Consider the following 19,669-nt stretch of genomic DNA (forward strand, 5'->3'; position numbering starts at 1 on the left):
TTTGATAAATAATAGCATTTCCTACAAGTTTAATTGCTCTAGTTCTTCAAGATATCGCTTCAATCAATTTGAAACATTTTCAAAATTTTTGCTGGCAGCTTCTCAATTTTTTCCTTATATTAATTTTTATATGGCTTTAAAACATTTACTATATAATGTATTTCCTAGTCTGGTGAACATTTTCACACATATTAAAGATCATAAAACAAATCTGATTTGATGGTGTCTTAGCAATCAGCAGCACAGATTCAGGCAGGGAGAACAAGTAATGGAATAAATAAGGCAGTTCATATTTGAGTCTAATATTTTATCACCATCTTATGGCTGTGGAATCTTTTCCCAATTCAAATGACTGAAAAAAGCCAGAATGCTTGTAAAACCCGTCTAATAGCTACAGATGTCACAGCTATTGTACTGATAGATGCTTTCATAATCCCACAAGTATGATACTTTTACTATTTGGATTGTACCTCCCTCATAAAGACAGTGGGTTGAGCAAGTTCCATATGCATTAGGTACTGTGTGTTTGCTCAATGAAAACCATTGACCTTGTGGAAATGAAAGTGCTAGCCCAAGAAGAAGTTTGCTCTAGGGCAGGGTCTGTTAAGCACACACAAGACTTGTTCACAAGATCTAAGCCATAACCCCTGCCCTCTTTGGTTCCTTTGCACATGTTCTTGTTTGCTGTATGCAAATGCAAATATAAAATCTTGTTCCTGCCTGGATTTTTCAGCAGTTAAAGGCCTTGATCCAACAGAGGGTAAATGGAATGAAGGAGAGAAACTGTGCTTAAAGGAAGTCTTCTGTATCTAGCATCTTTCATTGTATGCAAAGTTCTAGCCCTGATCCTCGAGCACAAGAGAATGGCGTATACTGAATTCATGAAGGTAGAGGGGAATCAACAATGACAACACTTTTTTTCTTCCAACAGTCATCTGTTAAGCAGAAGATACAGTGCTACAACCATCCTCAGACAGCTCACAATGAAACACTAATTAGATCCATAATGCAATTTTTTCTCTGCAGCGCTTACTGATATAGCTCATGGTACATTTTCTCAGTAGTTGTGTACTCTGAAATAGCCTGTGATTCTTTTTGTGACTATATGACTTCTTCAAATGTCTAGTTCCATATTTTGAATCAGATTGTAAACTGAGCATTTCTTGGGTGTTTTGTGCTACATATTTTTTCATATTTTCCTTTTTTTAAAAAAAACATAAGACACATCATGGTACTCAATCTGAAAACTGAACAGGCAAGCAGTGGGCTACAAAATCAACATATGTCACAATATTCTTCAACTGATATGTATATAATATATAAAATTGTAAATTTTACTGTGATTTTGGACAGTTGAGTAGCTTTTCTTTTGAAGTCTAGACCAATTGGTATTAACTCTCCCTGTGTATGAACAGCAGTCTCAGTCCACTCAAAGTTTTCCTATGCTAGCCCCTTGGAAATGAATAGGAGTAAAGCAAGACCACTGCTCCCTGGTAGATTGTGCCATAGCTCTGCTTCCAGAAATGCAAAAAAATTGTTAGGAAACACGGTGGGCCTCCAGATCTGTGACGCTCAAGCACACACATTTCGCTTGCCAAGATATGGCAGAAACCGAATTCTTTTGTTCTCTTTTGAGGAGATATATTTCCCAACAGCTTTCTAGTAGCTACTGGAGACTTTAGGTCTGATGACGTAGGAAGTGAAGAGATGCTTTCTTGACAAGCTTTCTTTCAGTGCTATCTCACTTTCTGCAGTTCCTGTCTCAACCATGATGGCAGGGGTTGTCCCAATTTGTGTAGGAGCTTTGACAGTTCCACATTGTGATCTCTGTAGTAGCTTGACAGAAAAGCCCTGCACTGATGGGATACAAAAGCTGATATTGTTATTTGGTAAAATGCTTCAGTGCCATTTCTATAGTGCTTTTGTCTTTCTATTTACTTTAGCTAGGTCTCAAATCTCTCTCAGCGCACATAGAACTGAATATTGGTCAACGAGGAATCACATATGCACATGAAAGCAGACTTTCTGCGTTTATTCCAAACTTCATTAGGTTTGCATGAGCAACCAAGTCCTTTCCAGTCCAGCAGCTGGGAAGATGAACCCCTTTAAAAAAAGATTATATTCTGCTGAACAATAGAGGTAGCAGGGGGAAAGGATTAACTTCACTGCAAACAGCTGATCAATGGAATTTTGTCTTTTGAAAGGGCCACAGGTATACTATGCATGCCCCAGTGTGTTAAGGCCAGGCTTAAGAATGAAACAGTTTTTAAGATGGAATAAATGAGATGTTGTGTAGACTTTTAATTAGTTTAGACCCTGCTTCATATCAGAGTGGGGGAGATGATATAAGCAACTTAAGATTTGTGCACTACAGAACAACCACTGTGGTATTTCTTATGTACCCCAAAAAGTCAGCACATCTTTATAAATAAGAATATATGAAGCTGCCAGCCCAACCCCACTAAGACATGAAACATGTTGGGTGATCTTAAACAACTCGCTCTCCATTAATCTGATCTACTTCACATAGCTGTTAGGATAAAATAACAGAAAGGACAGGATAAAAATGCACCAAATTGATGGTTCTCAAAGTTTATAAATCCAACAATTTCCATTCTCATTTTTCCTGGATCCCAAACCCTCCCCCTTTTCCTTCACTGGCATACATCACAGTCTTTTTTAAGTCCATGTGACCAGTCATGAATGTCTTGTGGAGGCTCCTATCCTCTCTCATCCTCAAAACAAAAATGTGAAAGAACACCTGAAAAGAAAATGTACTGAGAGACATAATGACTGCTCTCCTGTTGAAAATGTAATCACTGGTAATGAAAAGAACCAAAGTAAAAAACACGTAATCCTTATACAAGCAAAGCTGGTATATTTAGGTAAAGAATAAGTTGGCTACTGTTACCTAGTATTTGTAACAACCACTAAGTGACAGTGTCCAACTTTCACCATACTTGTTTTTGAACACCATGCATATATGATCACATGGGGGTGGATTCAATCTTACATAAAGACTGTCAGTAATACATACATGGCTTTTTAAAGTGCAGGCCCCATGATTTTCAGAGTAGCCTTTTTGGTTGTCAAAACTGGTTGCTTCAAACTCATGGGGTATGAGCAAGCAAAATAAATAACTTTTAAGTCTTTAGATTTCAATGAGAAACCCCCCCCCCCAAACATGGCTTAGAATTTTCTCCAGTTGAAATCAATGGGATTTTGAAGCAGTTCATTTTGGCTTGTATCTTATCCATTTCTTATCTGAAGAATAAGGATTTACCTCAGAATCCATTGGAGGGTATTTTCTGCCTTTGCTTTTCCCAAGACATTTTGTTTTTCCTTCTTCCAGAAGCTGACACCAGAATCCTTTGTGTGAGTCAAACCTGAAACATATTGTACCTTTAGAGACAATTCTGGAAATGCTTTCATTTAGCAAATAAAGGTGTGTGTGTGTGTGTGTGTGTGTGTGAAATAGAAGTCTTATCTCATTATTGCCACATCAACATTCACTAATTCACATATTAACCTCCTTATTGCGCTTCATGCAGTCATAGCCTTCAGTTTGGAAGTCTTGAGCAAGGCTGTTTTTGATAGGGTGTTTTGGAGGTCATTAATTCATAGGGTTGCCATAAGATGGAAGCAACTTGAGGGCACATAACACACACTCTCTGAGTCACTGGCCTCTATAGCTGTACAAAGGCTTTAATGCACAATACCTCATTAAGAGACTAACACACGACCCAGCTCAGAGAAACATGAATATTGGGAGACTGGCATTCCTTTTTCATTATCTTTGTGGCACTGGAACCTCTCCAAGGACATTCTCTGAACCATGAAGATAACTTAAGAAACGTCATGACCTGTAGAAGGAGCCCATGAGGCAGTTCCTACCACCAAGAATGTGGTTCTAGTTTCTGTGAATAATGGTCCTTGCATGGGAAAGGAGCTGGCTTCCCCATGGACCCTTTCATGGGGCTTGAAACTCTATTACTGTTAGCCATTTCCATATGGCATAAAGCCCCTGTGTGTATATCTGTGCATGTAGAATGTGTTTTGATTGATTTGTATCAGTAAGAACGCTAAATCTTGATGTGTTGCTATAAAGTGGTTTGTAGTGGTTTATATGAATAAAACATTTCCTGTATACTTTGAAAACATCATACATAGAATTAATGAATTCTGTGTCTAAAGAAATAAGTGTCCTGTTTTTTAAGAAATCAAGTTTAGAGGTTAACTGAGATTCATTAACATAATGTTACTGAATAATATATTGTAGCTTAAAGCTGCAGGCAGCCAACTTGTATCATGGGTGGTACAAGCAGCAGCAGGCATTAACAGGCACTTATTGACAGGAGTAGGCGAGGCCCTCATTGTGGCACGGGTGGCCTATATCCCTGCTTGCCTCTCCCAGGCTGTGCTTCTAATTACGGTAGTTCCCAGGCTTTGTAGACAAGGGACAAAACACACCAAGAGTGGCCAAAAAGTTTGCCAACCATTAGGTTAAGCAAAAACTATGCTATGTGGTATCTCGTATAACTGAATTACCAAAACAAAAACAAAAGACACATGAGGCTAGTTTAATTCAAAGTATAATTTTGTTAGAGTCATATCAGAGAGCTCAGAAAAATGGCTTACTCTGAACAGTAATCTTTTAACAAATCATTCACTACAGCCTAAGGTAGGCAGGAAAGAAAAGCACAGTCTGAAATTAGATGCAAATGGGAATAATTCACAGCTTCCAGGTCAAGGGCTATGATGTAAAAGAAGTTTTCAAGCTCAATAGAATGACTCTAGGGATGAATTTGATCCATTGTGTCTTTACAATGCACTTGACTTTATCTCACGGAAGATAAAGTCAGTTTTGCCACGCAGTCTACAAAAAAAGAACAGCACAATTGACTGAGAGGCATTAAACACAGGACTGTCTGGGAATGAACACCATTTTTTTTGAGACCATCTGATGAAAACAGGCAATGGGGATCTCACACAAAGGAGCAGGCTAAGGTTATCAATCTCATTTTAAGGGCAAGTGAATAAATGTTTGAATCCAAATGGTTTTGTGTACATGACTATTTATGAAATACACAGTGGGCGCTGTTTCCCTGACACTGGCCATTGTTGTGGCTTTCTATCAAGTTTAAAAGAACAGCAGCTCTTGTCCTTCCTGCTTCAAGATGGTGAATCTTTTGCTGCTGAGCAAGGAAGTGGAAAGGCATTCCACTCTTTCTGTCCATACAAAAGGCAGAACCAATTTCCAGAAGGCAGCCTTTGCTTTGTCTGCCTGGTGTCTATTCCAGAGGAGTTCACCATAAACATGTTGAAAACCTGAGTCACAGAAATAATATTTCTTCCCAGAGGCTGTGTACAGCTCACAGTGTTATGGATTAGTTGGCTGCCTCTTATCAGCCTGATGATATCTCACTTAATGTGCAAATAGACCTTTTCCCACAAAAATAAATAGAAGGATAAAGCCTTTTTAAATTACACATTTGATCCCCCCCATTAGAAATGGTCTTCAAATTGCTTCTTTTTATATTATTCCATTATGTGTACTGTGTTAAATAAATCATTGAATTAACTCACGTTAGGGCTTCTGAGTAATTATAATGAGGAGTAACTCCCAAAAACTTCTGCACTTCATCCATAACGATAGCCGGGTCATTTCTCAGTTGCTGTCCATCAATAATTAGTAACTAAAAGGGAAAAAAAGTCAGCCATGAATAATGTGTTTAAAATTCATTATATGTCAAACTTCAGACTCATTTTCCCCATGTATCTGAAACTCAGTTTTTAAGAGAGAAGAGAGGAGCCCCAGGGATTGGTAATAAGTCCATTCATATTTATCACCATATTTAATGATCTAGGAGAGAGGTAAATGGCTCACTAATTAAATCTGAAATGCTATTAAATTGGAAGCTGCTTGGGATACCAGTGATGACAGAGAAATAAAGCTAAAGGACCTAGAGAAATTAGATTTAACAGTAGGATATTGAATGTGATTTGCTCTGAAGAATGCAATCAAATGCAACTTGGGGGAAAAAAGTAAACTATGAAACATATATTTTCCCCCTTCAGTTTGGTGACAACTAATGTCAAAAGCAAAACAGTTTTTCTCAGCATGAGCCATTGTTTAATTGCTTTTTATCCTTTGTGATCATCACAGGTGAACAACTCTCAGGAGAATCCACTGGACTGCAGAACTCAGAGCCAAGAAACCAAGCTTCATATCAGTTGACGTTGACTGACAGTGAATCACTTAAATTTTGTATTGGACACTATCTTAGATGAACATTAAAGAACAGCAGCAAAGCGGAGACTGCTAATGACTCCTCACATAAAATCTTACAAAGCAGTTCACTGTTGCTGGGATCCCAACTGAAAAATGATTTCATAAAGTGCTACATTCCATAGCAAAGAAGAAATCAAAACAAACAATACCCATTCAAATAGCTATGAGATATACTTCAGAGATCACTGTTACTTACTTGATAAGGCGGAAAGTAAGTTAGCCATCTTTCAATATGGGTGGCATACCATCCTGGTATTAGACATTTCTTCTGGAGAGCCTTAAGCTCTGCTGAAGCATGATGCCCAGCAGTGATCACTTGATAGAAGGTAAACTTTAGAGCAGCAGGGTCTTTGTGTGACCGTTGATGCTGGAAAAATAATACGTTGAAGAAACAAAGACTGTTATGCAGGATGGCCAGCTCACAGTCTTAAAATATATTTACTTTTAAATGTCTTCCCCAAGAAAAAAATATTGAACTAAACCACAGAGAACATTGGCCTGGATCCCATGTCAAAGTTTTTCTATGCATGCTAGAATCCCCTGCTACATAGCACAGTTTCTCTTCATCTAGCATTTGTTTGCTCAAGGTCAATGCTTTTAAGTGAGCCCTTGTGCAAGCAGACGTAGAGGTTGTCTAGCGTGCACAGAACTTGTCACTAGGAACCAAGATGGTATCTTTCCATTATATGTAAGTATATTAAACAGCACATCTGTTCTAAAAAATAAAAAGAATTACCAAGTCCTCATGGACTGTTAGTCTCTTCCAAACTTTTGATTTTAAATGACTTACCAGCAAAGGTTAAATTTGAAGTTTCATACTTCAAACTGTAATTAGGATATACAGTATACATGTATTAACTAAGCAATCCTATGCAGAGTTACTCAAATCTATGCCTATTGATTTCAGTGAATTTGGACTGGAGTAACTTTACATAGAATTAAACTTGACATAGAGTTAAGAAAGCAAATCCAATCATTTGGAGGTCATGGTGGAAAGTGCCATCAAGTTGCAGCTAACATGGTGAACTCAGGGTTTTCAAGGCAAGAGACATTCAGAGGTGGTTTGCCACTGTCTGCTTCTGTGAAGTGAATTTCTTGGTGGTCTCCCATCCAAATACTAACTAGAGCCAACCCTGCTTAGCTTCTGAGATCTGATAAGACTGGGATATCCTGGGCTATGTAGGTCAGGGCCAAATCATTCATTGCATATTAATGTAAAATCTGTATGATTTAAATATTTTACCTGATACCACGAGTAGGCTCGATCTGATGGGTCAATGAGAATGGTAATGATTTTTGCCTTGGGAATCAAAGAAACTGCTCGCTTTGGGGCTTCCTCAGAATGGAAATAGTTGGCACTCTTCTCAAAGAGAAAGTCAGTAGTGACATTAGATGGCAAAGGAAAGAATTCCATGTACCTACAAAAAGAATATATTCATTAGAACTGTTCTGAAGTCATAAACACTGTGCATAAAGGAAGTGATGCTGAATATAATAAATATTTCCTCTAGAAAACACAATATACTTGTTACATTTTTACATGCTTCAAACCATTGATGCCATTTTCAAACAGGCAGTTTGAAAGTTTATTTAAGTTTATTTTCTAAACAGCGAAGAAGTTTACAAAGGCACCTTCTCCTTTTATTCATGTGGTCTTATCTTTGATAGTGACTTTAGAGTGCAAAATTTTGTTTGACTGAGCTGTCTTGTATTAGATATAGGCTTGCGTTAAGGTGCCTTTGGTTCAGGCTGTACTGGTGGGAAAGAACAACTGTCTGTTATGAACTCTGACATCTAGCAAACCTAGTTAGGGTGAACAATGTATGCCATTGCCTGGGAATCAATACATACTCAGTTTCTATGTCTGCTTTCACCACTGTAGACATATTGATCTGACAGAGCTATAGCCTGTCCAGTATTAGACTTGCTAAATGTTAGAATCCATGGTAGACAGTTTGGATTTGTCCTTAAAAGGAACACCTGAGAAATCTCAGTGTACTGCTTACAAGGTCCCCTTTCTGAGAGTGGAAACAGAGACTTCTATTGATTTTCCCTATTCTACTTCAAACTTTACATAAAATGAATTAGCAACATCTCAAGAAATGTTTGCAGCTGTATTCATTTGCCTCTGGTTCTGCTGAGGAGTAATACAGGTGAGACATGTAAAGTATTGGTAAAGTGGTTACTCTCACTTAAAAATGTAGAAGAGCCACTCTGGACCAGACCAATGGTCTATCTAGTCCAGCATCCTGTCTCACACAGTGGTCATCCGGTTCCTCTGGAGGGCCAACAGCAGAGCATAGAAGCCAAAACCTTCCCCTGATGTTCTCTTTTGGCACTGGGATTCTGCCTCTACACATGGAGGTCCCCCTCAGTCACCATGGCTAGTAGTTATTGATAGACCTATCCTCCATGAATATATCTAATCCTGAGGCCATCACTACATCCTCTAGCAGCGAACTCCACATTTTAATCACAAAAGGAAGTGCTTCTTTTGCCATCAACTTCATTTGATGCCCTTGGGTTCTAGAATTTTGGGAGAGAAAGAAAAAAATTCTCTTTGTCCATTCTCTCCACTTCACGCATCATTTTATAAATCTCTATCATGCCCCCCCTTAATTGCCTCTTTTCTAAACTGAAAAGTCCCAAACTCTTCAACGTTCCCTCACATTTGTTCTTCCTGATTTTTAACCATATGCTGTAAAATTAACTATATGCTATAAAGTGAAGGGAAAAGCTGTTGTTCAGTGGTAGTTGTTCAGTGGTAGAGCCCATGCTTTAGTGGGTACAGAAGGTCTCAGCCTTGCTCCTGGGCACTGCCAACTGAAGGATCTCAAGGAGTAGGCACTGGGCACCTTTCTCTGCCTAGGACTCTTGAAAACTGCTGCCAGTCTAAGTAGACAATAATGAGCTAAGTGGGCCAATGGTCTTGTAGTGCCATATATTCTTTATAAAGAACACCAACTTCTGTGGAAATTAAAGAAATATAGTAGTGTCTCTTTTCTGTTTGATATCTTATTAAAGAAATGTCAAATTGCTTAAACAGACACAGAACTTTAGCTGTCTGGAAAGTGGCTGATTTCCTTTCAAAGTACATTAATTGAAATTTTAATGAGCGTTTTCCTTCTTGCACATAGATCCAAGTGGGCAGCCATGCTGGTCTGAAGCAGCTGATCAAAGCAGGAGTCAATTCACATCTTTAAGACCAAGTTTTATTCAGAATGTAAGCTTTCATGTGCTCTCTAAGCACACTTCATCAGACGAGGGGATCAGGTATAGACCTGATCCCCTCATCTGACAAAGTGTGCTTAGAGAGCACACAAAAGCTTACACTCTGAATAAAACTTGTTTGGTCTTAAAGGTGCAACTTGACTCCTGCTTTGTTCAACTTTGTCTTCCACAATATGTCATGTTTTACTGTTGAAGAGTTCCCATAAGCAAAAGGAGGGGAAAACACTCAAGCAGATATTTATTGCATTTTCATGCACCTGGAGTTTTGCAGAGCAATTAAAGTCCATTTTAATTTGCATATATACACTCGTATTAGGGATGGTCATGCCATTTTTTTTTATGGTGCACAACATAGAAATTTTTAGATTTATACTAGTAACCCATCTTACCAATCAATCCCCCTGTGGTAGTTATTTCTATTAAAGAACTGTACCTCCTCAAAGGTTTTGGGGCTGGGGGAGTTACTAATGATGGAAGGATGCATAATCAGGAACAAATACAAAGCAGTTGTGCCTGTAAAGAGAACAAAAGTCCAGACGTTGAAACAATACATCCTGATTTCAGAAGTAAACCTCTTGTTTTCAAACTCTTCAAATTATCACCCAATTCATACCAGCAGAGAACTAAAAAAGCTCACAGAACCATATATAAAGAAAACTCTCTTCAATGAACAAAAACAAGCATTGTCTGAATTAAGTTTTCTTAGGGCACTACTGAATTGAAACTTATTTAAGCAGCAGCTGATCAGCAGTGTCTACACTGAAAATATCTAAAAAGTCACCCATTTGTGTTGCCAGAAGGTTAAAGGAGGGCAAATGTTTCCACTAAAACCTTCGGACACAAAAATATTGGGTTCCAATTTGTGATCTGTTATCATGATTATGTTGTATTGGCTAAACTTATCTTTCCTTCAGCTCCCATCCCCATTCTGGCTTTCAGCCTTTCTGTCTTCCACACTTGGCTCTGTTACCAGAGAAGACTTTGTCAGTCAACATTTCTGGTAGTTCTGAAAGGGTTCTTGCCAGGGCTTTTTTGTAGAAAAAGCCCAGCAGGAATTCATTTGCATATTAAGTCATACCGCCTGACATCACCATTGCACACTGTTTTCTACAAAAAAAGGCCAAAAGGATTTCATTTGCATATTAGGCCACCCCCTGATGCCAAGCCAGCTGGAACTGTGTTCTTGCTTAAAAAAAGCCCTGGGCCTGCACACATATTTATCTGACAATACTGTATAACTGATGTTACAGTCATTTCCCCCTCTAAACTGAGTTAGTGTGAGCTAGCTTATGATTTTTTAGCCTCCAGCTCACACATTTTTGTTTCAGCTCAGGAAAAAGGGCCCTAGAGCAAATTAATATGCAGTAGCTCACAACTTTAATGCCAGTAGCTCACAAAGTAGAATTTTTGCTCACAAGACTCCACAGCTTAGATGGAAGCTTAGGTTACAGTACAGAAAAACCCTAATTCACAGCTGTTGCCAGATAATATTTTCTCTACCAAGCTCTTTAACATACAGTATACTCTTACCAGTTTTCTGGGGTCCAATAACCAGGAATTTTGGTAAACGATCACAAGTTTTTTCTTTAGACCAGATATCTCTGTGCCGCTTGTCATCACAGGGATTCTAAATTGCAGAAGGAAAAAATAAAACCACCAATGCTGCAGTTATTTTTGTTAGTTATTGGTGTACCCTTAGCTAAATTGTCTAGTTCTGAATTCATGTTGCAAGAAAAGTAAAAAGCACAAACAAAAAAGCTTTCTATTGATATTTCAACAATGCAGGGAACATAAATATAGTTATGTATTATAATATTTTATTTACCATAATCTTAATATACATTTATCTGCTTCTTACATACATAGACCATTTAAAATGTAGCATTTAAATTCAATAAAGATTTTTACACTGAGGGGATTAATCATTCAAAGTGGATACAACTTGTTCACATCACTTGTTTTATGAGTTTGCTTTGAAGAAAAACATTACTGTTCTTATTGCACCAAAATATGTTAAGAACTCAACATATTATTTAAAGAAAATGAGGGGGCAGGCACTACTCTGAATTTGTAGATTGTATCTCACTATCAGCCCTGACCTGCATCGTTCTGGCTAGCCTAACTTGTCAGATATCAGAAGCTAACCAGAGTCAGCCCTAGTTAGTATTGGATGGGAGACCTCCACGGAATACCAGGGTCTTGAAGCAGAGGGCAGGCAATGACAAACCACCTTTGTTAGTCTCTTTCTTTGAAAAACCAACAGGGTTGTCATAAGCCAGCTGTGACGAAGGCAGAAAAATCCCGATATCCTGACTATCAACAGAACTGACATATTAATTACAAGCTTTTTTTAACATTGCCTTTTTTTGTGGTAAATTCTTTTTTTTTCTCTTCAGTGTCTTAAATCTATAAGGATGTACAGTTTTGTATCTTTTTAATATACCCCACTACATTGTTTGAAATATCTTATTCCGTTATTAAGAAACAGAGATAGAAAAATAAGGGGAAACTAAAGGACAGAAAAAGCACTACTATATTTGTAATAGTTAATCAGCAACTCAAGTATGCATTTAACCAAACAGAGATAAATAATCCATCATTAAAAATATTAGAATCTAAAACAAAGTATCTTGGATTTAGGAGGATACAGTATACAACATGATTTGATGGCACAGAAAGTTAAGTGAATTGCCTCCTGCAGTGCTCCCTGCTGTATTTCTCTTTAGTAATCTTACCTGCCAAAGAGGGTCCCTTTGTTCAGGGAACAGCTCAAAGTACTTGTGAGCCAGCTGAACTGGAGGCAGAGTTTGCAGCTTCAGGGTGGTCCAACTCTGAACAAAATTGGCCAGATTGACAAATGTGTACAAACCCAAGCGATCATTCCCATAGTTGGACAAGTGAGTCATGAAGATACTGATCTTTAAAACAAAAGATAGAGGTTTTTTTCTTTTTGTATCACTAGATGGCAGTGAAGAAACAGGGAAGATGTTATTCTACATTCTTTGCTTTTAAAACTGATAAAGATGTTTACAGCAAGCAAGATACCCACATTCTTAATTACTTTTAAATCTTGTTATTTTGCACTGGAGATGACAAGTGCCTTTTCATTTATCAGTTTCTGAATTGTATAGTTTTTGTGCATCCTTGCTAGAGACATGCCTCAGAGAAATTTCCCACTACCATTTATGTGCCGGTGTCACCTGAGCGACTTCTTGTTGCTCATGCTGCTCATATTTGATATTGAGTATATTGCATTATGTGAGTCATACACCCAGAAGAATCAATGAAATGCAAAGGAATGCTACACATGGATCAAAAGCTGTGAAAGAAACACCCCAGTTTGAAACAGCGATTAAGAGGCATTGCAAACTTCGGTCCCTTTAATACAGGCTATGTAACCTGCTTTGGCTTCTGACAGCAAACACTTCTCACAGCTTTTATGGATAAAATGTTGTCTTCTCACGGTTAATGAAGCCTTAATCTGGGTTTTTCAAAACCGATTTTGATTTGTTTTTATTGTGTTTTATCCTTAAGGTGTGTGAAACCTTTTTTAAAAATCTGTTTGCCTTCAAGGGAAAAATAAAATCTCCCAGTATCCCTTTTCAAATGTTACACTCCCACCCAGTGTTCCCTCTAAACTGAGTTAGTGTGAGCTAGTTCACAATTTTTTAGCCTCCAGCTCACACATTTTTGTCTCAGCTCAGGAAACTGCTAAAGAGTGGCAAAGCAGTAATCTTTGAATGTACATTTCTTTTATTATTTACTTCTTTTTCACTGGGAAAAGCAGAAAGCTTTTTCACTGGGAAAAGCAGAAAGAAGGTGGGATGGTTCAGTGCAGCCACTGTGATCATGGAGCTTATTCATTCATTCATTTGACTTCTAGGCTGCCCTTCCTTGCATGCAGGGCTCAGGGTGGCTTACATCAGCTGTTTTCACTGTTTCCAATTTCTGTTGGAGTAATATAGTGGTTATTTCTCCACCTCTGCTCTGGGGCACCATGTCAGGGTTCAGTGGGACAAATTAATAAATATGTCAGATGCAAAGCAAGATTTGGAAACCTGGTCAATAGAAGACTTGATGTCTTAATTTTGAAAATGTTTGTTTTGGTTCTTTATACCTCATAACTAAAGATAAATGTACTCCTAAGTAGTAATCATATATGTCCTGAAATACAAAAGGACCGGAGCCATACTTATTTTAGAAGTGTTGTAAGGGCAAACAGTATGCTTACAGGTTACTTCTGCAAAGAGCTTTCTGCAACTTTCCCTTTCCTTATAAGGTTTCTGCACTATTTAGATTTGTTGATCTGCACTAAAGGTCAGTCTCTGGCTGAGGCACTGCAGTCTTGAGAATTGGTATGGCCACTACTCTTAATGGATTCACTCTCTTGCTTGTAGTTTTTGGAACAGTTTGAATGCTTTCACAGAAGAAAACCTGCAGAGAAGCAATTTAACTTCTACTGTCATTTATATTCTCTCTGGTGGAGGGAAGTCGGGCGTGCAGTTGGGAGGAGCTTGCATGAATAGGTTTGGAGTGGACTGAAGTTTAACTTTAAGCACCATCCCATTTAAAAAACACTCGATGTTCCCAGCAAGCAGTGCTTCCACCAAGCAATATCTATTTACTCATTTAGATTATTGATAGGCTGCATTGTCCATTAAGAAGATACTCAAGGAAGCTTACAAAAATTAAAATATCAAACTAAAAAAGTTCATAATAAAATAAATAGAACAATAAACAGCAATTTTAAAGCAGCAGATTAACAATTCAATGAAGCATATAAAACAGGAAATAAACCCTTGTAAAACTGTAATGTGGAAACATGAAATTCTAACATGAGGGCTAGAGAGTTTTAGCTGTTCTCAACCAGGGCCAAGGCCTTTTGGTTACTGACCCTGACCTGATGGAATTCTCTGCTAGATGACATCAGAGCCCTGCGGGACTTTATGCAATTTCGCAGGGACTGAAAGGCAGAAATGTTCTGCCAGGCCTTTTGAGGGCAGGATTAATTTGTTATTTGCCTGGCACCTTCCTTTTCTATTCCCCCCAGGCACTTCATATGGTTTCCTCCCCCCACCCCACATAATGCCCTGGCAGTCCCAAATGTAAAAATAAACCTATAGGGCACCATTTGAGATATCTAAGAATTGTCTAACTTGTATATTGTTTTAATCCATGTTGTATATCACCCAGAGCCCAGTGCAGTTCAAGAACTACTACTATTACTAATAATAACAACAATAATTCCCCATTTCATTTTACTGTTCAAAACTAGACACCCTGCACCATCACCTTGAAGGGGTCTTTGGCTCAGTGGTAGAGCATCTGCTTGGCATGTAGAAGGTCCCAGGTTCAATCTCTGGTATTTCCAGTTAAAAGATTCAGCAGTAAGCGATGAGCAATCCATCTGAGACCCTGGACAGCTGCTGCCAGTCTGAGTAGACAATACTGACTTAGATGGATCAAGGGTCTGATCAATATAAGGCAGTTTCATATGTGTTCAAGGAGAAGGCTGCAATCATAAGAACACTTTCCTTCTGAGTAGACCTATTAACTGCTCCCTAAGATGCCATCTTTTCCATTCTAAACATGACTATCCAATAAAATGAAGTAATTCTGTTTATGACAGTATTACACTAGAAGTGAAAACTTTTTAAAAAAGAATTTCTATAAATGATTCTGAGACTACCTCAGGAATTAAAACAGGCTTTTTTGGTGTAAAGGAAAGAAAGTTGCTTTGTTTTTACTTTCCTGTGCTATTAGGGTCTGGGATTTGAGGTTTCAGGTCATACACATTTTAAAATACTGTTCTATGAGCTATGTTTTCACTCCCAAAGCTCTGCCATTCTATTTTTGTGTTTCTTCCTGAGCAGCGTTTGCAACAAGCATAGTTTCACAGAGCATTTGTTTAATGAGTGTCACCTTGTGACTCTTCATGGTTTGTGACGCAGGCCTGGGGCTTCAGTTTTCTTACCCTCAAAGGATAAAGGGATATAAAGAATTATAAATTACAGGACACAATCATCGCCCCTCTTAAAGCTTGAATTATTAAAAAAAAAAAAGTTCCTTCAAAAGATGTCTGTGTTCCCCTTCAGGCAAGGAGTAATGCATTTTTACCTCATGTATAACCTTTTCAAAATTCCTTTATTATTTTCAGTGCTGAAACCATAAGCAGTCCAGAAACTGGACAGTTGTTTTCAACAAAGATATAATTGGAAAGTTTCCCCACAAAAATGTAAGCTTGATTTTTTCAGCAGCTTCTTCCCTTCCACACACCTGCGCTGACCTCTGACATTTATAATGTCAGTTCACCTCCTGGCAATTCTTTGCCTGCCAACAACTTTAACTCTGCACTAAGGGGGGTGGGGAGGGAGAGAACTTGAAAAGGTTAGCAGTTCAGGGGAAAATATGTATTATTTTTCCCCTGAAGGGAATATCACTATAATACTAAGAATGTTACAGAGCGAGGTTTGAAAAAACTGGACTGAATAGATCATAATACATCATCTTCAGTGTAAGATACACTATCAGGACAGGGAAAGAAAGTCCACACAGACCTCAGATTCTGTTTTGCTTCCTCTTTGTCTCCTTTTTATTGTCTCCTTTTAAATTGATTTGTGGTACAGAGACATCAAGAAACGTTGGTTTCAGATCATGTTGTATGAAAGTAAGTTTTCTTTCATTTTTTTAAAGAAATGTTTCATGTTTATACAACAGAGAATGCACTATTAAAAGCTGGACAGGATCCTAAAATCAACAAGTCTAGTTAGTAATGTCTTTTGTTTTACAACAGGGCCAATAGAAACAAGAGTCCAGCAGCACCTTAAAGACTAACAAAATTTGTGGTGGGGTATGAGTTTTTCTGAGTCATTGAAGTAGTGACTGTGAGCAGTGACTCATGAAAAGTCATTTTTAAGGTGCTGCTGGACTCTTTTCTACTGCTACAAAATATTAAGTGCATCACATGGTCAAGATATTTATCTCTACTAGTATAAATTAGAAAAAAAACTCTTCAAGAAACTTAAATACTGACTTTTCTTTTTATGAACTGGAGCTCACTTCCTCAGTTTCATGACAAAATGTAGAAGAAACATTTTACAAGACTTAATATTTTAATATAAGTTCTAAGAATGAAAGCTTTTGGGTGATAGTAGATGTTGTTATAGTCCTGTTACACGTTCCCTACATACAATCTTGTCCTCTTTAGCAATTTCCTAGTGAATCTGTATGGTCTAATCTGCCTTTTTGAAAAAAAAAATTTTTTTTTATTATCCTGTAATATTTTGCAATAACACTCATCATCTATTTTGCAACAACACTCATCTAAGTTCATACAAAAACATTATGTGTTTCTCCTCCCCCCCCTTTTTGTGACCTCCAATGATGTATTTTAAGTAAATTGCTAAAACTAAAAGGTATTTTTTCCAAATAAAGAATCTTCGTAAAAAAATCTTACAGCAAGAAGATAAAAAGGAAAGAAAAAACCAAATGTAATAATTATAATCCATCTTCATTATAATCTTTTAGACCTTATCAAAAGAAAGTATATTCCCACTTTTTGAATATAGTCCATGTATACTTCCTCCAAAGTTCAACTATTGTCAAAAATCGCCAAGTATCCTTTAACCTTCCATTGTTTTTCAACATATATTTGAAATTTTCCCCATTCATTTTTAAACTTCTCTAGATCATTTTCTTTTAAGATTCTTGTAAGCTTGTCCATTTCACTCCAATGCATAACTTTTAAAGTCCAGTCCCACTTTTCTGGTATTTTATCCTGCTTCCACATCTGCGCATATAATGTCCTTGCAGCTGAAAGCATGTACCAAATTATCGTTCTATCTTGTTTCGGAAATTTTTCCATTTGTAATCCCAACAAAAAGATGTCTGGTGCCTTCTTAATATTATAACCCAAAATTTTTGAGATCTCTTGCTGAATCATTTGCCAAAATTGTTTTGCCTTTTCACAAGTCCACCACACATGGTAGAAAGATCCTACATGTTTTTTACATTTCCAACATCTGTCTCACACCTGATTATTCATTTTTGCCTGTTTCTTAGGTGTCATATACCACCTATATAACATTTTAAAACAGTTTTCTTTAATGTTATAACATGTCGATATCTTCATAGAGTTCATTCATAAGTACTCCCATGACTCCATCTGTATTTTCTTATTTATATTTACCGCCCATTTTAGCATTTGAGATTTGACTACTTCATCTTCTGTTGACCATTTCAACAATAATCTATAAATTCTTGAAATCAATTTTTCGTTATCACCAAACAGCATTCTCTCCAGTTCTGTTTGTTCTTGTCTTATTCCATCATTTTTAATGTCCTGTTCAAGCAAACTCTTAATCTGTTGCAACTGAAACCAGTTATATTTATGTTGTAATTCTTCAGCCGATTTTAATTCCACCTTCCCTCCATGTATTTTTAATAATTGTTTGTATGATAGCCATTTCTCTTCATTAATATCAGAATATAATTTTATTACTTCTGTTGGCACAATGCAAAGCAGTTTCCTTTCATCTCCATATCTTTTATATTTTAGCCATGTATTTAACAAATTACTTCTTATATAGTGATGTGTGAAAAACCCATCCATCTTACTTTTCGCATAACACATATATGCATGCCAACCAAAAACATTTCCATGACCATCTAGTACTAGCAGCTTTCTGTTTAATAACGTCATCCATTCCTTAATCCACACCAGGCATACTGCATCATGATACAGCCTTAAATCAGGAAGTTGGAAACTTCCCCTTTCTTTTGCATCAATCAAAAGTTTCATTTTAATTCTTGTTTTTTTTCCCCGGCCCATACAAACTCTGCATTTTTCTTTTGCCATCTGCTAAATTGTTTATTATCCTTCACTATTGGAATTGTTTGAAACAGGAACATAATTTTTGGTAAGACATTCATTTTAATTGCGGAAATTCTGCCCAGTAAAGACAAATTCAACTTGTTCCATTTTATCGAATCTCCATCAATCTTATGCCAAAGCTTCTCATAATTATTTTTGTAAAAATCAATATTTTTGTTGTGATTTCCACACCTAAATATTTTACTTTAGAAGTAACTTCACATTCTGTTAGATTTTGTAGTTCTTTCTGTTTACTCTTTGACATATTTTTACACAATATTTTCGATTTTTCTTTATGTAAAAACCTGCCAGTTCTCCATACTCTTGTATCTTACGAAGCAGCAATGGTGTTACATGAGTGGGATTTTAATTTATAAACATTGCATCATCTGCAAACGTTCTGTATTTATGGCTGAGGACCTGCCTACCTGAGGGACCCTCTTTTCCCATACGAACCCCAGACAGCACTGAGGTCAGCAGGAAAGAACCAGCTGGCTATCCCCGGACCAAAGGAGGCAAAACTACAAAATACTCGCACACGGGCCTTCTCTATTGCAGCTCCACGCCTATGGAACCAGCTCCCGGAAGAAGTGCGAGCCCTGCGGAGCCTTGACCAGTTCCGCAGGGCCTGCAAGACCACTCTTTTCAGGATGGCCTTTGCTGGCTGAGCGACTGATGCTAGGTGACTTCTACCACCATTATTTTTATGAACAGAATTAGCACCTGAAGTGTTTTTGTTTTAAACTGGAATGTTTTAAGATTAATGTGATTTTAAACCCTTGTATAATTATATGGACATGTTGTTAGCCGCCCTGAGCCTGCTTCGGCGGGGAGGGCGGGATATAAATAAAATTTATTATTATTATTATTATTAGGGTTTGTAGAATCTTTCGGGCTCAAGTGCTGTGTTCTACTATTATTATAAGAAAAACCTCTCAGTTTCAAACCCTCTATCTCCTTATCTTCTTGAATTTGCATAAGCAAAACCTCTAAAGTCATTATAAATATCAATGGAGATACAGGGCAACCTTGTCTTGTTCCTTTACTAATTGTCATCTTTTCCGCCAAGTCTGCATTTATACAGTCTTGCTTGTTGTTCAGTATATATTGCCTTCACCATTCTTATAAAATATTCTCCCAGTCTCATTTTTTCCATCACTGCAAACATAAAATAATGCTACTTCTTTTTCCGGGTGTTTCTCATAATATTCAATAATATCCACCACTGGTCTGATATTGTCTCTAATTTGCCTCCTGGGAAGAAATCCTGCTTG

At 37.4% G+C, this 19,669-nt stretch overlaps 1 protein-coding gene across 1 annotated transcript in view; it reads right to left on the minus strand.

Annotated features, from left to right (window-relative positions):
* Nucleotides 1-1,028: 1,028 nt before the first annotated feature.
* Nucleotides 1,029-19,669, minus strand: part of LOC132577246 (bifunctional heparan sulfate N-deacetylase/N-sulfotransferase 3) — a 108,407-nt gene continuing 89,766 nt past the window's right edge. The window contains exons 7-14 of the mRNA XM_060246865.1: nucleotides 12,259-12,441; nucleotides 11,054-11,150; nucleotides 9,913-10,036; nucleotides 7,536-7,710; nucleotides 6,489-6,659; nucleotides 5,587-5,696; nucleotides 3,284-3,386; nucleotides 1,029-1,856 (exon numbers count right to left, since the gene is read on the minus strand). Of these exons, the coding sequence (XP_060102848.1) occupies nucleotides 1,737-1,856; nucleotides 3,284-3,386; nucleotides 5,587-5,696; nucleotides 6,489-6,659; nucleotides 7,536-7,710; nucleotides 9,913-10,036; nucleotides 11,054-11,150; nucleotides 12,259-12,441 (1,083 nt within the window). The 3' untranslated portion in view covers nucleotides 1,029-1,736. The remainder of the gene's footprint in view (nucleotides 1,857-3,283; nucleotides 3,387-5,586; nucleotides 5,697-6,488; nucleotides 6,660-7,535; nucleotides 7,711-9,912; nucleotides 10,037-11,053; nucleotides 11,151-12,258; nucleotides 12,442-19,669) is intronic.

Source organism: Heteronotia binoei, chromosome 9 (assembly GCF_032191835.1).
Source record: "Heteronotia binoei isolate CCM8104 ecotype False Entrance Well chromosome 9, APGP_CSIRO_Hbin_v1, whole genome shotgun sequence".
In the NCBI taxonomy this organism is placed as follows: Eukaryota; Metazoa; Chordata; class Lepidosauria; order Squamata; family Gekkonidae; genus Heteronotia; species Heteronotia binoei.